Raw genomic sequence first — 25,123 nt, 5'->3', positions numbered from 1 at the left:
ACGCTTTTATCCAAAGCGACTCACAATAATTGCATTTAACTTAGGTAGTCAGTGTACGACAACTCATCAGAACTCACAAGTGCATCTCCTTTCTAAACAATTGACTAAGAGCATAATCTAGCAAATTGCAGGAGTAGTAAAATATGCAAGCAAAAATATGGTGGCTCTTAACCCACTCAGACTGACGCCCCCTCCTCACACTTTCTGTTCACCTGTTCTTCTTGTTTTCTTGCAGTTCCTCTCACTCTTTTCCATCTCTGTGTTTTAACCTTTGACCTTCTCCCGCCACTCCACACCAGGACAACAGTCGGAGGGTGGACAACGTCCTGAAGCTGTGGATCATCGAGGCGCGGGAGCTCCCAGCCAAGAAGCGCTACTACTGCGAGCTGTGTCTGGACGACATGCTGTACGCGCGCACCACCAGCAAGCCCCGCACCGACACAGTCTTCTGGGGCGAGCACTTCGAGTTCAACAACCTCCCCGCCGTACGCAACCTCCGCCTCCACCTGTACAAGGAGACGGACAAGAAACGACGCAAGGTGAGAGGGGTGGAGGTCTGTCTGTTACGTCTGGCGGTATGTCCCCACGGTGAGAGGCTGGGGTGGAGTCTCACAGGCATGGGTCAAGGTCTGTCTGTTACTGTATGTCTGCCGGGACATCCCCGCGGCGAGAGGCTGGGGTGGAGTCTCACAGGCAGGGGTCAAGGTCTGTCTGTTATGTCTGGCAGTATGTCGGTGATGGAGATTGATGGTTTCCCTTCACAACTTAAGTGCTCTCTAATCGTTCAAAATGGTGGAGCACATATCATTACCGAAGGCAGTGCTAATTTCCCAGGTGTCACTGCATCGCCTCCACTCAGCCACTCTATGTTCGATCTCAGGCCCTCTGACCTGCCAACGCACAACGCACTCGACAACCTCTCATAAACACAGCGATAGCCAGCTATATATAACCCTGAACAGCTTGCCAGCTATATATAACACTGAACAGCTTGCCAGCTATAACACTGAACAGTTAACCAGCTATAACAGATAGCCAGCTATAACACTGAACAGCTAACCAGCTATAACACTGAACAGCTAACCAGCTATAACAGCTAGCCAGCTATAACACTGAGTAGCTAGCCAGCCAAAACACTGAGCAGCTAGCCAGCTATAGCACTGAAGAGCTAACCAGCTATAACACTGAACAGCTAGCCAGCTATAACACTGAACAGCTACAGGTAGCCAGCTATAACACTGGACAGCTAACCAGCTATAACACTGAACAGCTAGCCAGCTATAACACTGAACAGCTAGCCAGCTATAACACTGAACAGCTAGCCAGCTATACCACTGAACAGCTAGCCAGCTATAACAGCTGCCATTTGATGGCATGGGTGGGTGGTATTTATACTGAGGAGTTAGTTTAACCAACTCAACTCAGTCACACAAAACCAATTTTGTATGTAGGAAGTTTTTAAAGATACATTTTCTTTTCTTCTTCTGACAGGAAAAGAGCACATACCTGGGGCTGGTCAGCATCCCCATCTCCAGCATCACCGGCCGGCAGTTCGTGGAGCAGTGGTACCCAGTCATCCAGCCCAGTGTCCTCGCCAAGGGGGGCGGCGTGGGCGGGGGCAAGATCATCAACGCCTCGCTGCGCCTCAAGTCCCGCTACCAGACCATGAGCATTCTGCCCATGGAGCTCTACAAGGAGTTTGCGGAGTACGTCACTAACAACTACCGCACGCTGTGTGCTGTGCTGGAGCCTCTGCTCAGCGTGAAGAGCAAGGAGGAGGTGGCGTGCGCTCTGGTGCACATCCTGCAGAGCACGGGGAAAGCTAAGGTACGGGCGATGTTGTCAGCTACTTTACAGATGCTAACATTCACGTACTGTAACTGCTGGACCATTGGCACAGGATGGACACAGAGGTTATTTGTTGTAAATGGTCCAAAATTAAGGTCTTGTGTGGGATCATCTGTCAAAAGCTCTGTCGAAGTCGCTTTCGGCGATAAACAGTGTTCAGGTTGTCGCCCTGAACACTCTTTTCTACATTGAGGCTTATAAAGGATACGTATTATTACTGCTGATGTCACTTGTTCTTATAGAAGGTTTTACTGACAATGACTGGGATGTACAGTCGGTCCATCTACTCCTTACTGCAGTCGCTTTGGACGAAAGTGTCTAAAATGTGGAAATGTATTATAAAGTGTCAGCTGATTAAATTTCTCTTTCTGCTCACTGTTCTTACCAGGACTTCCTGTCGGACATGGCAATGTGTGAGGTGGACAGATTCATCGACCGAGAACACCTTATCTTCAGAGAGAACACTCTGGCCACCAAAGCCATAGAAGAGTACCTCAAACTGATCGGACATAAGTACCTCAAGGATGCAATAGGTGAACAGCAGCAATTCAACCATCAACTTTATTTTTAGTTGTGACGTTAGCTACTATGTTGTGCTCCCGAGTTGTGTAACGTTGTGCGAGTTGGTTAAAAGTGAGCCGCGTTGTGCAACTTTGTGGGAGATGGCTAATATTGGGCCATGTTGTGTAACTTTGTGGGAGTTGGCTAATATTGAGACATGGTGTGTAACTTTGTGGGAGTTGGCTAATAGTGAGCCGCGTTGTGTGCGTTGCACAGGGGAGTTCATTCGGGCGCTGTACGAGTCGGAGGAGAACTGCGAGGTGGACCCCATGAGGACCCCGCCCTCCGTCCTCCCAGATCACCAAGCCAATCTGCGCATGTGCTGTGAACTGGCGCTCTGCAAGATCGTCAACTCCCACTGGTCAGTGGATGGCGTGCATAATTGATAGATTGAAGCACTTTTACTCCCCTGAAGCAGATGAAATGTGTCGGCCATTTTGTGTGTTTTGTGTGTTTCCATTCGCTCGGTGTCTCTCCTCAGTGTGTTCCCCCGCGAGCTGAAGGAGGTGTTTGCGTCCTGGAGGGTGCGCTGCGCGGAGAGGGGGCGGGAGGACATCGCCGACCGACTCATCAGTGGTTCCCTCTTCCTGCGCTTCCTGTGCCCCGCCGTCATGTCCCCCTCGCTGTTCAACCTCACGCAGGAGTACCCCGACGAGCAGACCTCACGCACCCTCACCCTCATCGCCAAGGTGGTGCAGAACCTGGCCAACTTCTCCAAGTCAGTTTACCCACTCGACCTGACCGCATATGTCAACTACGTGATCTTCTCTTACATCACATTTTAATGTTTGTGTCTCTTCAGTCAATCTGTCTTTCTTCTCTATTTTCCTCCATCTCTGAATGAATGAATGAATTTATTGATGGATCAAGACAACAAGAATCCAAAGGATAACATGAGAAAGTGTAAACACTTATTGCCGTCATGGTCCTGGAGCTGTTAAGACACATCAACACGTACATTACATTGACACATACACATCAATTTAAAAAGTAGAAAACTAAACCTCAGGCTAAAACCTGAACATCACACATTAGATGATAACCGTTAGAATCCTATGCTATTTCAAGGGGGCTATTCTTCTACTTTATCCATGAGCCATCTCCTGACGTTCCTCTTAAAACTGTGGAGGCTCAAGCTCTGCTTGATGGGGATAGGCAGCTTGTTCCAATCCTGGGCTCCAGTGTATACAAGGGAGCACTGGCCTATCTTGGTGCGTAATGAAATGGGCTTAAGGTTTGCTATGCTTGATCTAGTTCTGTGACTATGGGATTCACTGACAGGGGTGAAGTAGTTCTGAAAATCTCTAATAGTTCTCTCCATCTCTCTCCCTCTCTCTCTCTCCATCTCTCTCTCTTTCTCCCTCTCTCTCCATCTCTCTCTCTCTCTCCCTCTCTCTCTCCCTCCATCGCTCCCTGCCTCCCAGGTTTGGCAGTAAAGAGGAGTACATGTGTTTCATGAACGAGTTCCTGGAGATGGAGTGGGGGTCCATGCAGCAGTTCCTGTATGAGATCTCCAACCTGGACAGTGTCAGCAACGCGGGGGGCTTCGAGGGCTACATCGATCTGGGCAGGGAGCTCTCCATCCTGCACAGCCTCCTGTGGGAAGTCATGGCTCAGCTCAGCAAGGTAGGACACACCTGGAGTGGAGATATCTAATCTAATCTAAATTTGCCTCGAAATTTGACAGCAATATTCTGTATCTAGACTCTCCTATGGTAAATGTAGATCAAAAGGTTGACTCTTTTAACATGCACTGCTCTACTATCCTAGACGAGGTCTCCCCCCTGGTTACCTGAAAGGTACTGTCAGTCAACCATTCCCCCTGGATAAATGAAACAATCTGCGATTTCAGACGCAAATGTCGTAAAGTACAGCGCCTCTGGAAATCTACCCATCTCCAGGTGCACCGCCTCTGCCTAAAAGATCTTGTGTCTGAGTTCAATACGATGGTTAGATACGCTGGGGCTGCCTACTTCGCTGACATCATCACCTCAAGCAAGCCAAATCCCTGTGTCCTGTTCAAGACCATTAACAATCTTGTCAGTTCTCCCCTCCCTCTCGCACCTGTCTTTTCAAACGAAGACTGTAATGATTTTCCGTCTTTTTTGTTAACAAGGTTGCTAATGTGAGAGCTAGCATCTGCCCCCCCCCCCTACCTGCCCAGCCAGCCACCCCCTCAATTTGGAGCTCCTTTGTCCCGATCTCCCAGCAGGACCTAATTGATGTAGTTGGAGCTATGAAATCCTCTTCAAGTTCATTAGACTCTGTTCCCGCCTCCATGCTCAAAGAAGCAATCAGCGCTGTGGGGCCCTGTTTGGTTTCCTTCATTAACTACTCCCTCAAATCTGGTTGTGTTCCTTCATTTTTTAAGCAGGCGGTTGTCGAGCGCCTTCTTAAGAAACCCAATTTGGACCCCTCCCTCCCAAAAAACTACAGACCGATTTGCCGTTTATGTCCAAAATCTTAGAAAAGGTTGTAGCAAACCAGCTCAATTATTTTCTGGCTAACAACAACACACTGGACAAATTCCAATCAGGTTTCCGGAAACAGCACTCCACAGAAACTGCTCTCCTTAGAGTCTCAAAGGATATTGTGATGTCTGCAGACTCAGGTGAGTGCGCTGTACTTACTATGTTAGACCTCAGCGCAGCTTTTGATACTGTGGACCATACCATCTTGTTAGATAGGCTTAGGGAGTGGGTGGGCATCTCGGGGAGCGCCCTTGGTTTGCGTCCTATCTGAGAGAGAGAAGTTTCTCTGTAGGTGTTGGTCCTTTTAAATCTGACCCTGCTCCTCTATCCTGCGGCGTCCCTCAGGGCTCCATCCTGGCTCCTCTCCTCTTCGCCCTATACATGCTCCCTCTAGCTCACATCATCAACCATTTTAAGGGTGTGTCCTACCACTGCTATGCTGATGACATCCAGCAGTATGTCTCCTTTAAACCTGAGTAGATGCAAAAACTCAACATCTTATTGGACTGTCGGTCTGCCATTGAGGGCTGGAGGGCGAGCAGCTTTCTCCAGCTTAATGCGGCTAAAACAGAGGTCCTAATCATAGCTTCCGACAGCATAGCAGCAAAGGTAAAACACCTGTTGGGGCCCCTTACAATGAACGTCCGCCCCCATATTAGAAATCTTGGGGTGTTTTTCGAAATTGGCCACTTTTGGTATACAGTAGGACCCCACTCATCCGAACTTCAGAGATCCGAACCTCCCGGTCTACCAGACAGGCTTAAAAAACGTTTTGTTTTTTTTAGCCTGCTATCTGGTTAATGGTGGGATTTTCATTACAGTACTGTATCCTACTGTGAATAAAAACAGAACTGTATGTAGACCTACAGGCTACAGGCTGTAGCCTACTGTCACGTTTCATTTCTTTGTTACTCTAAGTCGAGTCTAAAACGAGTCTGCTGCGCGAGAGCTGCATTCCTTGGTAGCCATAAAGCGCGTCAGCAACCTGAAGCAGCATCGAGTCATTTTTCGTTCCCAGTTAATGGACTTCAGGAACACAGACGTGTTGTGGGCATGTAGATTAGCCTACTAGACCTACTGTATTTGTTAAATAATAGCCTACAGCCTAGGCCACGTTAGCCTACATCGGTTGTTTTAGAGACTTTCTTTTAGGCTACAATAGCCTAAGACACGACAACTTGTCTGTCATTTCATTTATTTATTTCTTGATTATCATTTGCTCTAATTGTTCTAATGTTGGGTTGTTTTTAGGCTATACCATTTGGTTCTGCGAATACAGTAGCCTATCGATGCAGCGTACGCCTCATTTGAGAATAAAGTACTGTATTTGATCAAAGCACGCACTCAAGTGGAAATTCGGTTATTTTATTATAGGCTACTGTAGGTCTATTGTGCATTTTAACATAAGTTTCAGTCATCCGGACATTTCAGAGATACGAACGACCTTCGGTCCCGTTGGGTTCGGATAAGTGGGGTCCTACTGTACTTTCTCATTTTACTGTGTTGTATGTTATTTATTTTACTATGCACTTTTTTTTTACCTGCACCTTATGTGAAGCATATGTGAGGGGTGCTATACAAATAAACTTACTTACTTACTTACTAATCCATCTGTAGTACCAGTACCTTGATAACGTATGAATAACAAAGAAATCATCTACTACTCCTCCTCCAGTATCTTTATATTTCGGGACCTCGGGGGTCTTTATTTGGCCAAACTCACGTGAATGAGGGCGACACACACACACCTTTGGGGGTCGCCGGTGAAAATTGTTCCCTGCATTTTTCCCATCCAAGCTGTCCTCATCAGTCCTGCATGTTTTTCGGATTGGGTTCTTTTGGGAGCAAACCCTTGGAGCATGGGGAGAACATGCAAACTCTGCAGAGAAAGGCCTGGAGACCTTCTTGCTGTGAGGCGACAGTGCCGAAGTACTGCGCCACCGTGCCGCACGTGAATGATTTTGGGGTTCAGTGTCTTGCTCAAGGACACTTCTGCACCATGCCGGAAGCTGGAATCGAACCGGGGACCTTGCGATCCTCAGCCGGCCGCTCTACCTCCCGAGCTACTACCTCCCAAGCTATTCCTAAATTATCTTTCTATCCCTCTGCCACTTCTATCGAAATAGTTCTGTAATGTTTGTTTTTATGTTTTTCCGTAGGATGCCATCATCAAGCTGGGCCCATTGCCGCGCCTCCTCAATGACATCAGCATGGCGTTGAGGAACCCTCACCTGCAGCGCCAGCCCAGCCACCAGACGGACCGGCTCCAGGAGAGGCAGGCGGACCGGCTGCTGTCCAGACCCAGCTTCAACAGGGGCGTCTCCTCCGAGTTCCAGAATCTCATGATGAGGGACCTGAACAGGTAGCGCTGCGCACCCTGAAAGAAATGGGTGCTACATATAGAAACATTTGTAGCAATAGGAGGACCTACCTACCTAACTAATTTCAGTACTTTCAGGACATATCTACCTACCTACCAACCTACAGTAACGACTGCAGTACCTACCTACCTATCTACCTACCTACCTACCTACCTACCTACCTACCAACTTACCTACCTACCTACCTATCTACTACCTACCTACTACCTACCTACCTTCCTATCTATCTATCTATCTACCTACCTACCTACCTACCTACCTACCTACCTACCTACCTACCTACCTACCTACCTATCTATCTATCTATCTACCTTCCTATCTATCTACCTACCTACCTACCTACCTACCAACTTACCTACCTACCTACCTATCTACTACCTACCTACTACCTACCTACCTTCCTATCTATCTACCTACCTACCTACCTACCTACCTACCTACCTACCTATCTATCTATCTATCTATCTATCTATCTATCTATCTATCTATCTATCTATCTATCTATCTATCTATCTATCTATCTACCTACCTACCTACCTACCTACCAACTTACCTACCTACCTACCTATCTACTACCTACCTACTACCTACCTACCTACCTATCTACCTACCTACCTACCTACCTACCTACCTACCTACCTACCTACCTACCTACCTACCTACCTACCTACCTACCTCCTACCTACCTACCAACTTACCTACCTACCTACCTATCTACTACCTACCTACTACCTACCTACCTTCCTATCTATCTACCTACCTACCTACCTACCTACCTATCTATCTATCTATCTATCTATCTATCTATCTATCTATCTATCTATCTATCTATCTATCTATCTACCTACCTACCTACCTACCAACTTACCTACCTACCTACCTATCTACTACCTACCTACCTACCTATCTATCTACCTACCTACCTACCAACTTACCTACCTACCTATCTACTACCTACCTACCTACCTACCTACCTATCTACCTACCTACCAACCTACCTACTACCTACCTACTTACCAAACTACCTACTACCTACCTACCTATCTATCTACCTACCTACCTACAGATGTGGGAACATAAGAATGTAACTTGACCCGCGGTATTCTAACAGGCGCTTTACGTCATTCCGCACCACCGCTCACCTGCCCATAGGGGCGCAGTAATACCACGCATTGACCCATTGCTGTAGCTCATCTCGCACATTAGATGAGCCTACCGTTCTCAAACTCCTTGTTCTCTGTCTGGTTGTAATTTAATTATTACGAACAAAGCCTATCTATTTATAGTTTATATCTCTGTAACTGTCGCTGGGTCTATATCTGGTAACTCATGTGTCGGGACAAGTAGAAGTTTAATACAGTAGGCTAACAGAGTGTTCTCATATGGAACATGGCATCAGGACGAGATGGCTAACGGAGATGACCAGAGATGTGTTTGAAATGGTTCACTCCCTATTCCCTATGTATTTCTACTCATAGTGAACTACAAAGGAAATGATTTAACAGTTTTGGGACACTACGGAATGGAATGTCATTGCATATATTGGATTACATTGGATATTCATGACTCAAACAAGCAGACGCGCCGATCACTGATGGCAGCAGGTTGAAATATCAGGTAGTATTCAGGTTCCATGTTTAGTTGAATTATAAATCCCATATAAATGGTTGGAATTCTAATGATGTGCAAGTGTGATTTTATCAACTTTAGTGCTGTCTGCTAATAGCAGCCTGTGAAGCTGCACGATAAGACCGTGATAGCAAGTTACCTCACGACAGCAGCTTCATAATATTAACGGTAGCTGTCGGTGGCTAAAAAGCAGAAAGCTAACTTTACAACGATGATTCCTGTAGCTATTTTGATTTTGATGCTATTAGTTCAACTTCTGTATCTCGGGCAGGAACGGAGACGAACTCGCATTAGCAGCAAAGCAGCTAGAGGAATGATCTTAACATTAGCTAACTGCTTTAGCTACTGCTAGCTACCGTCTTCTTCACTTCTCCTTCGGTAAAACATGACACCGTCCCCATACCCACCCTACCTACATACCTACCTACCCACCCTACCTATATACCTACCTACATATCTACCTACCCACCCTACCTATATACCTACCTACATATCTACCTACCTACCTATCTACCTACCTACCCATCTACCTACCTAACTACATACCTACCTATCTACCTAGCTACATACTACCTACCTATCTACCTACCTACCCATCTTCCTACCTATCTATTTACCTACCTACCTACCTACATACCCACCCTAACTACATACCTACCTACTACCTACCTACCTGTCCCAACTCAAAGGGCATGACAATGAGGGAGACCAAACTTGGGTGCACAAAAACCAAAAGATTTATTTAACTACAACGTAATCTACCAAGAATACAAAATAGCTATGGGATGTGTTAGTCAGTAGAATCAGTAGTGTAAGGTGTGAATGAGTGGATAGTCATGTAGTGTGTTGCTAGGTGTATGTATGTATAAAGAAAGATTTGCCACAAACAATAGGTCAAAAAATCTACCTATCTACCTACCTAGATACTTACCTACCTACATACATACAGTACCTACTTACAGACCTACTACCTACATCCATCCATATGTACATCTATACACACTACCTACCTACCTACCTACCTACCCATCTACCTACCTACCAAAGTACCCAACTACATACCTAACTACCTACCTACATACCTACCTACCTCCCTATCAACCTACCTACAGTACCTACTTACATACCTACCTACATATATACATACATTAGTACATACATACATACATACATACATACATACATAAATACGTATACATGCAGTACCTAACTACCTACCCACCTACCTACATACCTACCTATCTACCTACCTACCTTCCGAACTACATACCTACCTATCTACCTAACTACCTACTGCCTACTTTACTACCTACCTACCTAACTACATACCCACATACCTACCTACCTACCTACCTACAAACCTACCTACCCACCTACCTACTACCTACCTTCCTAAATACCTACATACGTACCTACCTACCTACCAACATACCTACCTACCTTCCTACCTACCTATCTTCCTACATACATACAGTACCTACATACCTACCTACCTACCAGTGGAGGCTCGTCCATTGAGGCAGGGGAGGACAGTCCTCCTCAGTTTTTGGAGAGAAGAGAGGGATTAAAATATAAATATATGAATTTATTTATTCATAATTAATATTATTCAGTTTTGTTCATAAATCAGGTTTTCCCTATGGATAAAAACCCATTATGGAAATTCTAAAGCTCCAACAGTGACATCTATAACATGCAGCTGGAGGACCCATAGATATCTATGGAAGGGAGGCTAACCTCCCTTAGGGCGGGTTCTTTTCTCTTAAATCAATGTAATGCCTTTTTGTGTGTTGGCTGTAAGCCGACACACCAAGAAGAGGGAATCCTATTTGTCGCTCCTTCCCTCCCTCGCTGTTGTCGTTGTTGACCTGCAGTTCTATTGTTGCTACCACAAGAGGCAGTGGTCCCAGAACATCAAAACAAAAAGACTGCACACATTTCCCAGGTCAGCGGTGGCCGAGTGGATAGTGCGCTGTTTATATTATACCTCCATGTGTGCTGCCTATCACCGCGAAGGTTGTGAGTTCAATCCTGGGTGTGGACATACCAAGGTACCATGACATATTTTGTCACTGGATGTTATAGAAGTTATGTAACAAGTGTGGGTCATATTTGTTCATTATAGACCCTTTTACAGCCTAGTCAGCACAAGTATGCGTGCGCATTCTTGAAACAGTAGCAGAGGACCCAGTGCCCATTTTATATCAGGTAAGTTATTTTGACTACCTGGTTTCACTGGAATGTCTGGTTGAAATGTAGCCCTTCTCAGTCCCGTTGTCGCATTCTGCTCGCTCATGCCAGACAACGGTCCTTTGCTGGTCCATTCACTTTACCGTCAAAATAAATCGGTGTCGGCCTAGTTAGGAGAGGCACTCATATTTACAAGTGTCAGATAAACATGAAACTTCACTTACCTAAGCAAAGGTGTCTATTTTAACAAATGCTAGACATAACATGTCAAGTATACTGTACAGTAGTATACAGTAGTGCAGAGTAAGTTCTCTATTGTATAGACAAGGTGTTCAATTGCTCAGGTGTTGATTCAAGTGATAGTGTACAGTAGTGCAGAAGTGCAGTCAGTTGTCTATTGTCTATACAATAGACAACTGACTCTGTACTACTGTATACATGTGCATTACATGCCTTTCTTCTTTACAGAGATGGTCACAACCACAACATGTCCTGAGAGCACATGCAAAATAACAACTTATGGCTACTTTTAATGTGCATGTCTGTATGTTTAATAAAGCATTTAGGAAAAGTTTCAATCAAGACTCGAGTATATTATTACAATTGACCTTTCAAGTCTGCCTACACTTAGGTTTCTTAGCTAAGAACCATTTTAATTATAATTTACTTCTAAGGGCAAGTACTTTACTTTCATATCTTCATATCAATATAATATCAAGATCCTAGTAGATGTCCAAATAACCCACTGTGTCCTGGGTCTATTTATTCACCACCTAAAGGGAAGTGCAAAACAGAAAGTCATGACCTTTATCCAGAAACAAAAGTTGAACCCATTGCAGCAAAATAGCTAACATTACAGGAATCATCAGTGTAACTGCTTTAGCCACTGACCGCTACCATTAATGTTATGGAAGCTGCTGCTAGTTGTTGTGAGCCCATGAGCTAACTGGCTATCCCACTCTCATTGTGCTGGATTAGCATTGGAAGCATTGGAACGGATGTGTCCAGGTGACAAGACCCATCTTTATTTATCAGACATTACCGTCCTACCAGTCCCGCACAGAAAAAAAAATTACCACAAGGGAGGCTAGTACTCCGGCCCTTTCTGAACAGGATTCAGATATTGACATTTTGTTAGTCCAATCACATTCCAGATTCCAGATTTACCACAGTGAAGGCCGATTGAGTCAGCGTTGATCTCTGTGTTTCTCTTCCCTGTGCCATTGGAGACTTTTTGTGTGTTCGTAGCTCCATAATATAATACATCCGAAAGTATTATGGGACATATTATACATCAAACTGTTTGTCTATTTGTCTTGATTCTAGCCATCTAAATATCTAAGCTGACATAAATACTTTTTGAGCTAGAGCCGTCTGAACATGACAGTTCCACTGGCTGGCTATAGCCGGTAACGTTAGCTACAAGGTGCACGTCAGGCTACGGCATAGGCAGGCGCACAGATTGGCTGGAGGCGCAAACTGTCGGCAATTCGTCCAAAACATTTCTAGATACTGCGTCGCAACACCAGATCGGAGAAATCCACAGCCTGGCTCCTGCTTGCGTGAGAATTGATCGCTTTGCGGTGCTTATTCCTCATCCAGTGATGGATGGGTGGATGGAAAACTGTCAACTGAATGTTCATATTGTTCTGATAATTGTAGGCTATAGCAACATAAGAGTGGCAGCTTTGACAGCAACCCAAATGAGCTAATCCTATAGCTGTACCATTGCTAGCTAGCCATGAGCAAACTGTTGGATACTGAATTTGCTGTGCAACGTATTCCATTGTCCAGTTGTCAAATCTATGTGCCAACAAACTGTTTGAGAGCCAGCACACCTCAGTGTCCCCTAATCAAAAACATTTTTCATATATCACCTAACCTCTTCAGCGCCTCACCAATATCAATTCTTTTCTCTTTTTAGAGAAGAGTACAATCCATTACAACAACTATTGCTTACAATGTTTTATTGATGTTTTGTAATATTTTATCATGAATATGATAAATAAATGCTGCATGTAGTTAAAGAAAGTGTTATTCAGTTTTTCATATGCTAAAATTGACTGTGAATGCCCCCCGGCGCCCATGGGCAGTTCGCCTCTTCCTCCTGTCCTCCTCAGTTTTTTGAGTCACCAGCCGCCACTGCTACAGATGTGAGAACATAAGAATGTAACTTGACCCGCGGTATTCTAGAGGGATGCTGCCGTAGGCTTATGCCAAAAGACAAGTGTGAGTTTGATGCATCCTCAACTAGATCATGTACAGTTAATAATAACAGTCTGTGTTCTACTTTGAAACGCAAAAGGAACATTGCAACAACAGGAAGGTGGGAACCTCCAAAGGAAGTCAGTGGGTAAAAACCCAGCACAGTGTTGGGGAGCTGTGTACCTCACTGTGAAATATTCAATACATGGATTGGTTGTACACAAAATAAAATACAAAAAGGGGTGGTAGTGCATCAAACTCATGGAGGATGCATCAAACTCACACTTGTCTTTTGGCATAAGCCTACGGTAGCATCCCTCTCCCACCACCCGGCTGCGCAGAAGTTTTGCATACGGTTGGACTTTGCTAGATTTACCGCAAGGTTGGGAATTGTAAGCATTTCCCGGTTAATGTGCACAATCCCCGACCTTGTGGGAGATGTGAGAAATACTAACCAATTTCTCACATCTCCCGCAAGGTCGGGGAATGTGCACATTACCCGGGAGATGTGAGAAACGCACATGTTTCTCCTACATTCCCCGCGAGGTCGGGGAATGTGCACATTAACCGGGAAAAGCTCATATTCCCCGTTTTCTCACATTCACCATAACACACACACACATCCCACCCACCCAACTACCTACATACCTACCTACATACATACAGTACCTAACTACCTACCTACCTACCTACACACCTACCTACCTATCTACCGACCTATCTACCTAACTACCTACCTACACCCCACCTACCTACATACATACCTACCTATCTACCTACCTACCTACCTACCTACCTACCCACCTCCCTACTACCTACCTACATGCATACAGTACATACCTACCTACCTTCCTACCAACATATCTACCTACCCACCTACCTACCTACATACCTACCTACATACCTACCTACCGACTTACCTACCTACATACATACCTATCTACCTACCTACATATATACATACAGTACCTACCTACCCACCTATCTACTACCTAACTACCTACCTACCGATCTAACTACTTACCTACCTAACTACCTACCTACCTACCTACTACCTACCGACCTACCAACATACCAACCTACCTACCTATCTACCTACCCTCCCAGCTACCTACATACCTACCTTTCTACCTACCTACTACCTACCTACATGCATACACACATACCCACCCTACCTACATACCTACCTACTACCAACCTATCTACCTACCGGCCTAATTACATACATACATACATACATACATACATACATACATACATACATACATACATACATACATACATACATACATACATACATACATACATACATACATACATACTACCTACCTTCCTACATACCTTCTTACCTATCTACATACATACACACACACATACATACATACATACATACAGTACCTACCTACCTACTACCTACCTACAGTTTATACATATATATATATATATATATATATATATATATATACAGTACCTACCTACCTTCCTAGTGTACATACCTACCTACATACCTACCTACTACCTACCTTCCTACCTACCTTCCTACCTTCTTACTTACCTACCTATCTACCTACCTAGTTAGTAACTACCTACTACCTACCTACCTAACTACCCACCCAACTACCTACATACCTACCTACCTACCTACATACCTACCTACATACATACAGTACCTAACTACCTATCTACCTATCCACCTACCTACCTACACACCTACCTACCGACCTATCTACCTAACTACCTACCTACACCCCACCTACCTACATACACACCTACCTATCTACCTACCTATCTACCTAACTACCTACCTACACTCCACCTACCTACATACACACCTACCTATCTACCTACCTATCTACCTACCTAACTACCTACCTACCTACCTACTCACTTACCTATATACCTACCTACCGACCTACCTACCTACCTACTACGTACCTACATACATAGAGTATCTACCTACCTACTACCTACCTACCAACCCTCTGATAAAAGGTTCTATAAAAAAGGATTTCCAGTTCCAAATAGCACCCTTTGAAGCTGGAAGGGGTTATTTGTATTTGAGTGCATTTCCTGCAGTGTAAATATCATCAATCCTACTGGGTGAACAAAGGTGGGGTGGAGGTCAGTGTAAGGTTGAGTGGACGTCGGTATAAGGTTGAGTGGATGTCAGTGTAAGGTTGTGTGGACGTCAGTGTAAGGTTGGGGGGACGTCAGTGTAAGGTTGAGTGGACGTCAGTATAAGGTTAGGTGAACGTCAGTGTAAGGTTGTGTGGACGTCAGTGTAAGGTTGGGGGGACGTCAGTGTAAGGTTGGGGGGACGTCAGTGTAAGGTTGGGAGGACGTCAGTGTAATGTTGGGGGGACGTCAGTGTAAGGTTGGGGGGACGTCAGTGTAAGGTTGGGGGGACGTCAGTGTAAGGTTGGGGGGTCGTCAGTGTAAGGTTGGGGGGTCGTCAGTGTAAAGTTGGGTGGACGTCAGTGTAAGGTCGGGGAATGTGCACATTAACCGTGAAAAGCTCATATTCCCTGTTTTCTCACATTCACCATAACACACACACACATCCCACCCACCCAACTACCTACATACCTACCTACATACATACAGTACCTAACTACCTACCTACCTACCTACACACCTACCTACCTATCTACCGACCTATCTACCTAACTACCTACCTACACCCCACCTACCTACATATATACCTACCTATCTACCTACCTACTTACCTACCTACCTACCCACCTCCCTACTACCTACCTACATGCATACAGTACATACCTACCTACCTTCCTACCAACATATCTACCTACCCACCTACTTACCTACATACCTACCTACATACCTACCTACCGACTTACCTACCTACATACATACCTATCTACCTACCTACATATATACATACAGTACCTACCTACCCACCTATCTACTACCTAACTACCTACCTACCGATCTAACTACTTACCTACCTACCTAACTACCTACCTACCTACCTACTACCTACCGACCTACCAACATACCAACCTACCTACCTATCTACCTACCCTCCCAGCTACCTACATACCTACCTTTCTACCTACCTACTACCTACCTACATGCATACACACATACCCACCCTACCTACATACCTACCTACTACCAACCTATCTACCTACCGGCCTAATTACATACATACATACATACATACATACATACATACATACATACATACATACATACATACATACATACATACATACATACATACATACATACATACATACATAAATACATACTACCTACCTTCCTACATACCTTCTTACCTATCTACATACATACACACACACATACATACATACATACATACATACAGTACCTACCTACCTACTACCTACCTACAGTTTATACATATATATATATATATATATATATATATATACAGTACCTACCTACCTTCCTACTGTACATACCTACCTACATACCTACCTACTACCTACCTTCCTACCTACCTTCCTACCTTCTTACTTACCTACCTATCTACCTACCTAGTTAGTAACTACCTACTACCTACCTACCTAACTACCCACCCAACTACCTACATACCTACCTACCTACCTACCTACATACCTACCTACATACATACAGTACCTAACTACCTATCTACCTATCCACCTACCTACCTACACACCTACCTACCGACCTATCTACCTAACTACCTACCTACACCCCACCTACCTACATACACACCTACCTATCTACCTACCTATCTACCTAACTACCTACCTACACTCCACCTACCTACATACACACCTACCTATCTACCTACCTATCTACCTACCTAACTACCTACCTACCTACCTACTCACCTACCTATATACCTACCTACCTACCGACCTACCTACCTACCTACTACGTACCTACATACATAGAGTATCTACCTACCTACTACCTACCTACCAACCCTCTGATAAAAGGTTCTATAAAAAAGGATTTCCAGTTCCAAATAGCACCCTTTGAAGCTGGAAGGGGTTATTTGTATTTGAGTGCATTTCCTGCAGTGTAAATATCATCAATCCTACTGGGTGAACAAAGGTGGGGTGGAGGTCAGTGTAAGGTTGAGTGGACGTCGGTATAAGGTTGAGTGGATGTCAGTGTAAGGTTGTGTGGACGTCAGTGTAAGGTTAGGGGGACGTCAGTGTAAGGTTGAGTGGACGTCAGTATAAGGTTAGGTGAACGTCAGTGTAAGGTTGTGTGGACGTCAGTGTAAGGTTGGGGGGACGTCAGTGTAAGGTTGGGGGGACGTCAGTGTAAGGTTGGGGGGACGTCAGTGTAAGGTTGGGAGGACGTCAGTGTAATGTTGGGGGGACGTCAGTGTAAGGTTGGGGGGACGTCAGTGTAAGGTTGGGGGGACGTCAGTGTAAGGTTGGGGGGTCGTCAGTGTAAGGTTGGGGGGTCGTCAGTGTAAAGTTGGGTGGACGTCAGTGTAAGGTTGGGGGGACGTCAGTGTAAGGTTGGGGGGACGTTTCAAATCAGTGTAAGACAACTTTTTAAGAACGGTGGCGTTATGAACATATATTACCGTCCACTGTCTTTAAAGCATGGTTTCCCTCCTCCGTCCAGCTCCATAGACATCACCCGCTTGCCTTCGCCCACCTCTGCGGTGTCCGGGGGGGGCGTCATGCCATCCCGTGCTCAGATGAGTTTCCAGGAACGCGACCATCCACACCGAGCCTCCTCCAAAGATGTTTTCTACGTGACACGCCCCCCGCTGGCCAGATCCAGCCCTGCCTACTGCACCAGCAGCTCTGACATCACAGAGCCCGACCCCAAGGTGAGTTCCGCACCAGTGAGATGAGGACTGAGGTTCTATTCTGGTGAGACGAGGATTAAGGTTCTATTCTGGTGAGACAAGGATTAAGGTACCATTCTGGTGAGACGAGGATCTAAATTTCATTCTGGTGAGATGAGGATTAGGTTTCCCTTCTGGTGAGATGAGGATTAAAGTTTAATTCTGGTGAGATGAGGATTAAGGTTTAATTCTAGTGAGACGAGGACTAGGTTTACATTATGTCTTTCCAGTTTAAGACTAGGCTGTCTGCTAGTTTGAGTTCAGATCCTTAGTTAAGGATAAAGAATGTAGTCGTGGTCTGTCCTTTCCTAGTGGTAATGTATGCCAGCGACAGAAGGATATCACGGCAGTTGTGTGCTTCACATCTGAATGAGTCATGGACTATATTGAGGGATTCATTTCCTCAGTATATTCCCCTCTGTTGATAGACTGTGCTCTTTCCATCAGCCGAATGCCACCTAACACTGCAGAGTAACGGAGGGCCAAGCCTGTTATATATCCCCCTACCTAGGTGCTCAGTGTGAATAAAAGCGTATCTATGATGGACCTCCAGGACTCCCGAATGAACAGCGTGTCTAACCTGCAGTCGGTGGAAATGCTCAACTCCTCCCAGGCGTCTCTCGCTGGCATGGGCAGCTTCGGGGGCCTCAGCGGCGGCGGCGGGGGCGGCGGCCTGGGCTCGGGCCTGAGCAGCCAGCTGCGGGCCGGCGGCCGCCTGTCGGCCGGCTCGGGGGGCTCCAGCATGTCGGGCGGCCTGCGGCTGATGGGCGGCGCCACCACCGCCGACTCGCTGTCCCAGCAGCAGCAGCAGCAGGCGGCGGCCATGCGCTACCCGCTGTCCTTCCAGAACCCCCTCTTCCACCTGGCCACGGCAGATGGGCCGCAGCAGCTCCACCACCAGCAGCAGCAGAGCCGGGCCCAGCCGCCGCCCCTCCTCCTGGCCCCGGAGCCCGAGCCCTCGCACCAGGCCTACGTGCCGCAGTTCGCCCATGGCGGGTTCTCGCGCAGCGAGGACCTGTCCACCCTCCGGCCCGCGCCGGGCCACCTGGGCCAGCCGAGCATCATCCACTCACACAGCTACAGCGATGACTACAGCCGGGCCGACTACGGGAGGCGGCAGATATCCATGCACATGCAGGTGCGTGGCAGGGCTGTCTGCTCTCACCCTCTTCGTTTGAGTCACAACTTCCGAGACACTGCTTTAATTTGTATCCAATTAAACTTGTTGCTTAGAGGCCAAAAGTTTCAGAGTCAGAATGTGTTTCATTGCCATTGTAGTATATTTCAACAAACTAGGAATTTAGACTGTTGCTGTATGTGAATTAGGCCAAAAGTCTGTTTAGAGACTAGCCGTGTGTGAATTAGGCCTCTCATCTCCCCAAAATGGCTGATGTCAACATTGGAGGGTTTAGTGGGCTTAAATCATAATTTTTGCATTATTGCACCTCCATCCAACAGATGTCTTCTAATGACAACAGCCCTCAGTCTCAAAGCTATTTAAGCAAACATAGCTGCTGTTCGATCCATTGCAGATTGTGACTTTGGTGTCGACATTAAATAGGTTTAATGTAAGAGGTTTTGCAGTTTGGAATGAATACAAATGGGAATCATTCTGTTCTCTTACTGCCTATTAGGATAATCTCCAGCAGCAACATCAGATGATGGCGGCGCAGACAGGCACCTCCCACTCCTCTCTGGCCACACCCCCCTCCACCGTCCAACCGGTTCGCCAGAGTTCCGTGGCCCCGCCTCCAGCTCAGCGGGTCAAATCGCAGGCCTCCCATCAGCTGTCTGTCAGTGCGGCTGCCGCACCCGCCCCCCCTGCGAAAACACGCCCCCCCAGCGCCAACCTGCTCCAATCGCCAGAGTCGGGCTACGGAGGTCGACAACCGGCGCCACGGCAACAGCTGTCCGTCAAAGATAACACCGCCCCCGGATTGCCGCACCAGCAGAGCTCTGTCAGGGAGAACCAGAGCCCACAGGGGGGCGCCAGTCAGACCACACAGCAATCTCCACAGCAGCAACAGCAGCAGCAGCAAACACCACAACAACAACAACAACAGCAACAACAACAACAACAACAACAACAGCACCTGCTCAAACCATCAATCAGCAAACAGGTACACCCCCGGTGGAATTATCCTGCCTAGAATTTATCCTGTTTTCACACACAATTTCTAAAACTGGCTCATAGCAGACAGCACAGCGGCAGTTCCATTGAGAATATCCTACTTTGCTGACAGTCAGGCTTATCTGTTTAAAATAAATTCCGATGTTGATATCTGGTCCTCTTCTGTTTCCCAGGGTTCCCAATCCCCCTCCACGTTGAACCCCCCGACCCCAGCCAATGAGAGGACAGTGGCCTGGGTCTCCAACATGCCCCACCTCTCCGCTGACATCGAGAGCTCGCGGATCGACCGGGAGGAGTTCAAGCTCAAGGAGTACTCCAAGAGCATGGACGAGTCACGCATGGACAGGGTGGGTTCCTCCCACTAATCATTTACTCAAAAGCTTATCAAGGACTTTTATTTTATTCTTGTTTGTTTAAGAAATCGAAATGATTCTCTTTATATAGTTGGCATCTCACTAACAAGACTTTCACAATCCACAGAAATAATATTTGGCCTCAAATCTCTGAATAACTGACACTCTCTTTAGTAAATTGAATAGTTGTTTATAGTCAGTTTACCATACTGTGAGACAACAGTAGTGTAGGAATGGTTTGAGTCATACGGTTCCTCCCATGTGGGATGAATATGCAAGTCATGTCTATCAGCACAGGGCAGATGGCGCATAGACCTGGTTTATGAATTATTTAGAGATGAATCTGAAAAACAGGATGAACTTGAATAACAGTGAGTCACTTGAAATAAACTTTTAGCTTGCATATGCATGACTTTCCCTTGTTAAGCTGGCCTTGTGCTCAAACCCAAAGTTAACTTTTCTGTGTTGTGATGGTGTCAGCTTTCATCGTAGGAAGGTCACGGTTTCTGTAAATACAACAGATTTGATTGAGAAATTCTGACGACTATGTCACGCAATATGCATTATGTCCACTGTAGCTCACCAGGCATCATGACTGTGTTTATAATGCATTATGAACGGGGCATTTCTATCCCAACATCTTGGCTGTGTCTAGATCCCTGACAGGGTCGTCCATATGTCCCACACAGTAGATCCCTGACAGATTCATCCATATGTCCCCCACAGTAGATCCCTGATAGGGTTGTCCATATGTCCCCAACAGAAGATCCCTGACAGATTCATCCATATGTCCCCTACAGTAGATCCCTGACAGGGTCGTCCATATGTCCCCAACAGAAGATCCCTGACAGGGTCGTCCATATTTCCCCTACAGTAGATCCCTGACAGGGTCGTCCATATGTCCCCCACAGTAGATCCCTGACAGGGTCATCCATATGTCGACAACAGTAGATCCCTGACAGGGTCGTGCATATGTCCCCCACAGTAGATCCCTAACAGAGTCGTCCATATGTCCCCCACAGTAGATCCCTGAAAGATTCTTCCATATGTCCCCCACAGTAGATCCCTGACAGGGTCGTCCATATGGTCCCCACAGTAGATCCCTGACAGGGTTGTCCATATGTCCTCCACAGTAGATCCCTGACAGATTCATCCATATTTCCCCTACAGTAGATCCTTGACAGGCTCATCCATATGTCCCCCACAGTAGATCCCTGACAGATTCATCCATATGTCCCCCACAGTAGATCCGTGACAGGGTTATCCATATGTCCCCCACAGTAGATCCCTGACAGGGTCGTCCATATGTCCCCCACAGTAGATCCCTGACAGGGTCGTCCATATGTCCCCCAGAGTAGATCCCTGACAGGCTTGTCCATATGTCCCCCACAGTAGATCCCTGACAGGCTCATCCATATGTCCCCCACAGTAGATCCCTGACAGATTCATCCATATGTCCCCCACAGTAGATCCATGACAGGGTCGTCCATATGTCCCCCACAGTAGATCCCTGACAGATTCATCCATATGTCCCCCACAGTAGATCCCTGATAGGGTTGTCCATATGTCCCCCACAGTAGATCCCTGACAGATTCATCCATATGTCCCCCACAGTAGATCCCTGATAGGGTTGTCCATATGTCCCCCACAGAAGATCCCTGACAGATTCATCCATATGTCCCCTACAGTAGATCCCTGACAGGGTCGTCCATATGTCCCCAACAGAAGATCCCTGACAGGGTCGTCCATATGTCCCCTACAGTAGATCCCTGACAGGGTCATCCATATGTACCCCACAGTAGATCCCTGACAGGGTCATCCATATGTCGACAACAGTAGATCCCTGACAGGGTCGTGCATATGTCCCCCACAGTAGATCCCTAACAGAGTCGTACATATGTCCCCCACAGTAGATCCCTGACAGATTCTTCCATATGTCCCCCACAGTAGATCCCTGACAGGGTCATCCATATGTCCCCCACAGTAGATCCCTGACAGGGTCGTCCATATGGTCCCCACAGTAGATCCCTGACAGGGTTGTCCATATGTCCTCCACAGTAGATCCCTGACAGATTCATCCATATTTCCCCTACAGTAGATCCTTGACAGGCTCATCCATATGTCCCCCACAGTAGATCCCTGACAGGGTCGTGCATATGTCCCCCACAGTAGATCCCTAACAGAGTCGTCCATATGTCCCCCACAGTAGATCCCTGAAAGATTCTTCCATATGTCCCCCACAGTAGATCCCTGACAGGGTCATCCATATGTCCCCCACAGTAGATCCCTGACAGGGTCGTCCATATGGTCCCCACAGTAGATCCCTGACAGGGTTGTCCATATGTCCTCCACAGTAGATCCCTGACAGATTCATCCATATTTCCCCTACAGTAGATCCTTGACAGGCTCATCCATATGTCCTCCACAGTAGATCCCTGACAGATTCATCCATATTTCCCCTACAGTAGATCCTTGACAGGCTCATCCATATGTCCCCCACAGTAGATCCCTGACAGATTCATCCATATGTCCCCCACAGTAGATCCGTGACAGGGTTATCCATATGTCCCCCACAGTAGATCCCTGACAGGGTCGTCCATATGTCCCCCACAGTAGATCCCTGACAGGGTCGTCCATATGTCCCCCAGAGTAGATCCCTGACAGGCTCGTCCATATGTCCCCCACAGTAGATCCCTGACAGGCTCATCCATATGTCCCCCACAGTAGATCCCTGACAGATTCATCCATATGTCCCCCACAGTAGATCCATGACAGGGTCGTCCATATGTCCCCCACAGTAGATCCCTGACAGATTCATCCATATGTCCCCCACAGTAGATCCCTGATAGGGTTGTCCATATGTCCCCCACAGTAGATCCCTGACAGATTCATCCATATGTCCCCCACAGTAGATCCCTGATAGGGTTGTCCATATGTCCCCCACAGAAGATCCCTGACAGATTCATCCATATGTCCCCTACAGTAGATCCCTGACAGGGTCGTCCATATGTCCCCAACAGAAGATCCCTGACAGGGTCGTCCATATGTCCCCTACAGTAGATCCCTGACAGGGTCATCCATATGTACCCCACAGTAGATCCCTGACAGGGTCATCCATATGTCGACAACAGTAGATCCCTGAAAGGGTCATCCATATGTCGACAACAGTAGATCCCTGACAGGGTCGTCCATATGTCCCCTACAGTAGATCCCTGACAGGGTCGTCCATATGTCCCCCACAGTAGATCCCTGACAGGGTCATCCATATGTCGACAACAGTAGATCCCTGACAGGGTCGTGCATATGTCCCCCACAGTAGATCCCTAACAGAGTCGTCCATATGTCCCCCACAGTAGATCCCTGACAGATTCTTCCATATGTCCCCCACAGTAGATCCCTGACAGGGTCATCCATATGTCCCCCACAGTAGATCCCTGACAGGGTCGTCCATATGGTCCCCACAGTAGATCCCTGACAGGGTTGTCCATATGTCCTCCACAGTAGATCCTTGACAGGCTCATCCATATGTCCCCCACAGTAGATCCCTGACAGATTCATCCATATGTCCCCCACAGTAGATCCGTGACAGGGTTATCCATATGTCCCCCACAGTAGATCCCTGACAGGGTCGTCCATATGTCCCCCACAGTAGATCCCTGACAGGGTCGTCCATATGTCCCCCAGAGTAGATCCCTGACAGGCTTGTCCATATGTCCCCCACAGTAGATCCCTGACAGGCTCATCCATATGTCCCCCACAGTAGATCCATGACAGGGTCGTCCATATGTCCCCCACAGTAGATCCCTGACAGATTCATCCATATGTCCCCCACAGTAGATCCCTGATAGGGTTGTCCATATGTCCCCCACAGAAGATCCCTGACAGATTCATCCATATGTCCCCTACAGTAGATCCCTGACAGGGTCGTCCATATGTCCCCAACAGAAGATCCCTGACAGGGTCGTCCATATGTCCCCTACAGTAGATCCCTGACAGGGTCATCCATATGTACCCCACAGTAGATCCCTGACAGGGTCATCCATATGTCGACAACAGTAGATCCCTGACAGGGTCGTGCATATGTCCCCCACAGTAGATCCCTTACAGAGTCGTCCATATGTCCCCCACAGTAGATCCCTGACAGATTCTTCCATATGTCCCCCACAGTAGATCCCTGACAGGGTCATCCATATGTCCCCCACAGTAGATCCCTGACAGGGTCGTCCATATGGTCCCCACAGTAGATCCCTGACAGGGTTGTCCATATGTCCTCCACAGTAGATCCCTGACAGATTCATCCATATTTCCCCTACAGTAGATCCTTGACAGGCTCATCCATATGTCCCCCACAGTAGATCCCTGACAGGGTCGTGCATATGTCCCCCACAGTAGATCCCTAACAGAGTCGTCCATATGTCCCCCACAGTAGATCCCTGAAAGATTCTTCCATATGTCCCCCACAGTAGATCCCTGACAGGGTCATCCATATGTCCCCCACAGTAGATCCCTGACAGGGTCGTCCATATGGT

General features: G+C 46.8%; 1 protein-coding gene across 1 annotated transcript in view; it reads left to right on the top strand.

Annotated features, from left to right (window-relative positions):
• The window catches only part of syngap1b (synaptic Ras GTPase activating protein 1b), a gene marked incomplete at its 3' end in the record, with an annotated part of 183,912 nt that overhangs the window by 131,415 nt on the left and 27,374 nt on the right, over window positions 1-25,123 (top strand). The window contains exons 7-17 of the mRNA XM_084442293.1: window positions 300-539; window positions 1,492-1,827; window positions 2,237-2,381; window positions 2,626-2,770; window positions 2,891-3,127; window positions 3,834-4,035; window positions 7,040-7,242; window positions 17,882-18,092; window positions 18,664-19,248; window positions 19,745-20,230; window positions 20,415-20,588. Of these exons, the coding sequence (XP_084298419.1) occupies window positions 300-539; window positions 1,492-1,827; window positions 2,237-2,381; window positions 2,626-2,770; window positions 2,891-3,127; window positions 3,834-4,035; window positions 7,040-7,242; window positions 17,882-18,092; window positions 18,664-19,248; window positions 19,745-20,230; window positions 20,415-20,588 (2,964 nt within the window). The remainder of the gene's footprint in view (window positions 1-299; window positions 540-1,491; window positions 1,828-2,236; window positions 2,382-2,625; window positions 2,771-2,890; window positions 3,128-3,833; window positions 4,036-7,039; window positions 7,243-17,881; window positions 18,093-18,663; window positions 19,249-19,744; window positions 20,231-20,414; window positions 20,589-25,123) is intronic.

This window comes from Borostomias antarcticus, assembly GCF_949987555.1.
Source record: "Borostomias antarcticus genome assembly, chromosome: 8".
NCBI classification, from domain to species: Eukaryota; Metazoa; Chordata; class Actinopteri; order Stomiiformes; family Stomiidae; genus Borostomias; species Borostomias antarcticus.
The sequence above is the reverse complement of the archived record's forward strand: the minus strand, read 5'-3'. Positions and strand labels throughout refer to the sequence as shown.